The following is a 4216-nucleotide window of genomic DNA, read 5'->3' as shown; positions in this document are numbered from 1 at the left end:
TCGCCGTTACCCGGGGAACCGGCCCGAGCATCACCGCGGGGCTGGGGACCGGGACCGCCCTCGTCCCCGTCCGGGCGCGGGGATTGCTTCCCGCGGATCCTCTCCTCCCGCAGACACTCTCCATCACCAAGGACCGGCTACTCCAGCCACTCTGGCGCTTTGCACCTTCTGCTCTCCAGCCTGGCACCCCACCAGCTGCAGGGTTAAGGGATCAGGCCACGTGGGCAGCAGGACCATGTCACCCCACTCACAGCCAAGCTGGAGCTGCCTGCCCTACCTATAAAGATTCCTAGGGATGGAGGTAGTGAATAGCTAATGAAGGCTGTGCTAATGAATGGCTGAAGAGCTTCCAAATGTTCTTTGCTGGGTGTTGTGTCTTGCTGTGTGTCCCAGCTCTTACCCAGAGCCAGGTAGGGGGGGTTGATCACAAGGAAGATGCTCAGGAGCTGGAAACACACGGAGGGGTTTGCTGCTGCAAGCACAGAGGATGTGCATGTCACTTCTTGTTCCCCCAGACCAGAGGCTGTACAGGGTTAACCTGAGGCTACAGGAAAACTGGGAGCAAGAGCCACAGACACTATCCAAAAAAACCTCTATTGGCAGCACAGCCATACACTAAATGAGGGGATTTTTGTTTCCCCCCATCCAAAGTTATTTTCAGCTTGACAGAAGTTCCTCTGAGACTTTTCTATGCCAATCATTTACAAGCTCATCAGTATGACTTGCTCCCTTCTGCTGCATGAGCTACTGGAAGATGATCGTTCTCATGTTCATGTCTCGTTTTAATGAGGCACACTCCCATGAGTGCTTCAATAAACAAACACCATTTTGTCCACACACACAGTGGAAGAGACAGGCCACGAGTGGGCTGAAGCTCTGCTCCTGCGACTGCAAATGCTTGGTTTAGTTTTTCCACCAGCAATTCTCCCTGGAGGGACTCTGGCAAAGCAAACACCGCCTGAACTCTGCTGTGCAAGCTGCCCCTGCACTGAGACAAAATCATCAGTAAATAATTAACAAATGTCATAATGGCTCAGACCTTCAAATGCAGCTGCTCCTGTTGAAAGTTAACCACAGAGTATTTGCAGCCAGTGGTCCAAGATAAGCAAGAGAGGAAGGTTTAGGGAAGCAGTGTGGTGTGGACACTCAGTGGGGACAGTGGGAAGTTCTGATCAAATACCTGCACCCAGCCCTGGGAGGCAGGAGGGATCTGGCAGGGGTGAAGTGAGAGCAGTGAGGAAGGAGGTGACTGGACAGGCCTGAGCAGGGCAGCCTGGGGACGCTGGGGCATGAGACAGAGCAGCACAGCCTGCTGAGCAGGAGACAAGGAAGAGCAGGCAATTCAAACCAGCAGCTGTGACACACTGAGCAGAATCCTGGAAATGAGCTCTGGGAGTGAAAACAAGGAAAAAGGCAGTGTTTTCAGCTGGCATTTAATAGGAATCTGGCTTTGAAATTCATGATTTTCGGACACAGAGAAGGCACTTAAATCTGAATTCAGCCCTCCAAGGGCAGCTCTGTTTTCTGTGAATAATTACCGGGGAGGAAAAAAAGAAAAGGAAGAAAAATATTATGGCTTGTCAGAGCAGCCCTAATATGCTAATCACAGTGCACCCAGCATGCTAATCACAACAGGGGCACACAGCCTGTTATCTGGGAACACGGCAGATGCTGTCACACCACCCAAGGCTATTCCAGTTGCTCTGGCATATTGCAATGAGCTGTGTGGAGAAGCAGAACAGAAATGCATGGGCAGGAGGAGCACAGCACCATCAGTGAGACTTTGCCACCAAGTGGCTCAGGTCACTTGAAGAAGAAGCCATGCTTCAGCGGGTCCTCCTCTTCCACAGTGAAGGTGGCTGTGCCAGTGTAATAGGCTTCTCCCGAGACTTCCACAATGACAGCATTGTAATCCCCAAACTTGGCTTCCTGCAGAGGGATTAGGATCAGGACAGAGGTGACAACAGGTTCTCCACTCTCCCAACCTCACAAAATGCCAGTGCTACCTGGCACTTATGCAGACACTCTTCCCCGAGCACTCTGCCCTGCCCAGGTACATCCCAAAGCATGCAGCAACCATGCAACACCACAAGATCTTACTGTTATTTGCTTCTCTAATTAAAACCTTGAAGCATGAGGTTTTTGAGAGGGCAGGACCCCCAGGCACCTTCCCCCTCCCATACACCCTTCCCAAGGCACAGAAAGGCTTTTCTGCTTCCCCACAAAGCCAAGGCAACAGCATTTTTTCCAGCAGTCCTTGAGACAGGGGGAAAGTCCAGCACAAGCCACTTGCCTTTACTGCCTTCCCAGTGAACAATGACCCTGTGGTGCTGCTCCGGAAGGTTCTGGTCTGATTCAGCTGGATGAGTCCCTTATGGTACTGCAAGGCAATGCGAGCTGTCACTCCTGAACCTGTTGGACTTCGGTCAACCTACAGGCAGAATGGAAGATGAACCAGCTCCAGTATTTTGGGGTTTAACAGAAAATTATATTGCTCCCTTCAGACCTCTTTGTCACCTTCATACTGCCCTTGGGGCAACCCTCTACCCCAGGGTTTTGTACTGAATCCAGATACATCACAAATGAGAAGAAAAAAAGCAAAAGGTCTGGGGCACTTCTGAGTTGTGATTAGCTTTGGCAAACTTTTAGAGATGGATGACCTAATAGATACTGAGGCTATTTAGGGAGTACTTGAAAGCTTCCCAGCACCAGAGTGAAAGGACTGAGAATGGCTGAGGCCACCTGTCCCATTCTCATGCCTCAAGGCAAGATTGGTTCTCCTGCTGGCCAGCCTGGTTTTCAAAACCACCAGCTTCCAAGGTGGCCTGTCCCAGTGCTCCACACTCCTCACTGCTGGGAAGTCCAGCCAAAACTGCCCCTGACATTTATGTGATACCTTATCCACTACAGACAAGGACAGAATTTTAGATCAAATTTCTTTCTGTTCATCCTCAACCATTCTCTAGATTAGGACTTTAGGGACTTGCACAATGTTGGGATCCCAACCCCTGAAGTCCTGGGAAGTGCCTGCCAATGGGACATGGTTATGAACCCTTTTAAAATGCCTCTAAGATGTGCAGAGGTATTTGTGCCATTAGGAACTAAAACTGTATGTGTGCAGTGACACTTGGCTCTTCAGAGACATGACAGTAGCAGAAGCCATCACATGCCAAACTGAGAGCAGAACTGTCCCTCTTCTCTGTAGTGGTTCTAAGAAGGGACAAAGGTGGTGCCTCATGTGCCTCAGAAGAGCCCATTACTGTACCTGTTCATCTGCAAACACACAGATGTTGGTGGTGGGCTCCTCGCTAAAGTCATCTTTCCCATCTGTCAGTATGGTGCCGTAGAGGAAAGCCAGGTCTTCACTTTCAGGGTGATGAAGCTTGAACTGGGAACAGCACAGAAAGGGTCACCAACATATGCAGCAGCTAAGCGAGCAGTACAGCTTCTGTGAGAGACCAGAGGAATGGGACAAGGCCATACTGCTGCATTTCCACCTCTGTCTTTCTAGTAACACAGACAGAAACAGGAAAGTGAGCTCTTTCTCACAACTGAGCTCCTTTTGAGAGAGAGGAGGACTCTGAAAGGATGTGCCCCTCCAGTCCTGAGTGTCTCAGTCTGATGCAGTCATCCCAAAGGGAACACTCTGGGGTGCTGCAGGGCTCCACCATACCTGTTTCTTCACTGCTTCAGTCACTGCACTCGCTGCACTGACGAGGTCTCTGGTCTTTGACAAGCTCGCATCAAGGCCCAGCTGCTCGGCACTGAGGAAGGCATAGAAAGTGCCACCATAGCCAATGTCAACCACCACCTTCCCGTGACCAGGGACATCAATGGCCAAATCTGGGCAGAGAAAGCAAGAGCAGTGAGGAGGAGAAACCATGCTGAGCCATGGGCTTGGATACAGAGTGGAAAAACCCAGCTGCATGCAAGGACAATGGGCGGGGATGACTTGAGTGCTCCCCTGCCAGAAAGCAGCATGTGATGCCTTATAACACCCCTCCAGCCTCAGAGGAACACCGGAATTAGTGAGGGATTTGCCAGATGCCCCTCACCAGACTGCCAGCGCCCAACCCCCGCACAGTCCCCACCGACCCTCCCCAAAGCCAGCACAGCGCTCCCGGTCCCCACCGGTGGCAGCAGCGAAGGCAGGCACGCTGTGGAAGCGCACAGGGTTGCCGCTGCGGTGCCCATCCCAGGGCACAAAGGCGGTGAC

At 51.7% G+C, this 4216-nt stretch overlaps 1 protein-coding gene across 1 annotated transcript; it reads right to left on the bottom strand.

Annotated features, from left to right (window-relative positions):
• Positions 1–1803: 1803 nt before the first annotated feature.
• L3HYPDH (L-3-hydroxyproline dehydratase (trans-)) lies at positions 1804–4213 on the bottom strand (the record flags this gene model as incomplete). The annotated part of the gene is made up of 5 exons (XM_009078122.1): positions 1804–1929; positions 2294–2431; positions 3266–3388; positions 3674–3843; positions 4132–4213. Coding segments are annotated over 5 exons (639 nt in total), but the record flags the coding sequence as incomplete, so codon positions are not given.
• Positions 4214–4216: the final 3 nt, after the last annotated feature.

Source organism: Acanthisitta chloris, unplaced genomic scaffold (genome assembly GCF_000695815.1).
Source record: "Acanthisitta chloris isolate BGI_N310 unplaced genomic scaffold, ASM69581v1 Scaffold28920, whole genome shotgun sequence".
In the NCBI taxonomy this organism is placed as follows: Eukaryota; Metazoa; Chordata; class Aves; order Passeriformes; family Acanthisittidae; genus Acanthisitta; species Acanthisitta chloris.
The sequence above is the reverse complement of the archived record's forward strand: the minus strand, read 5'-3'. Positions and strand labels throughout refer to the sequence as shown.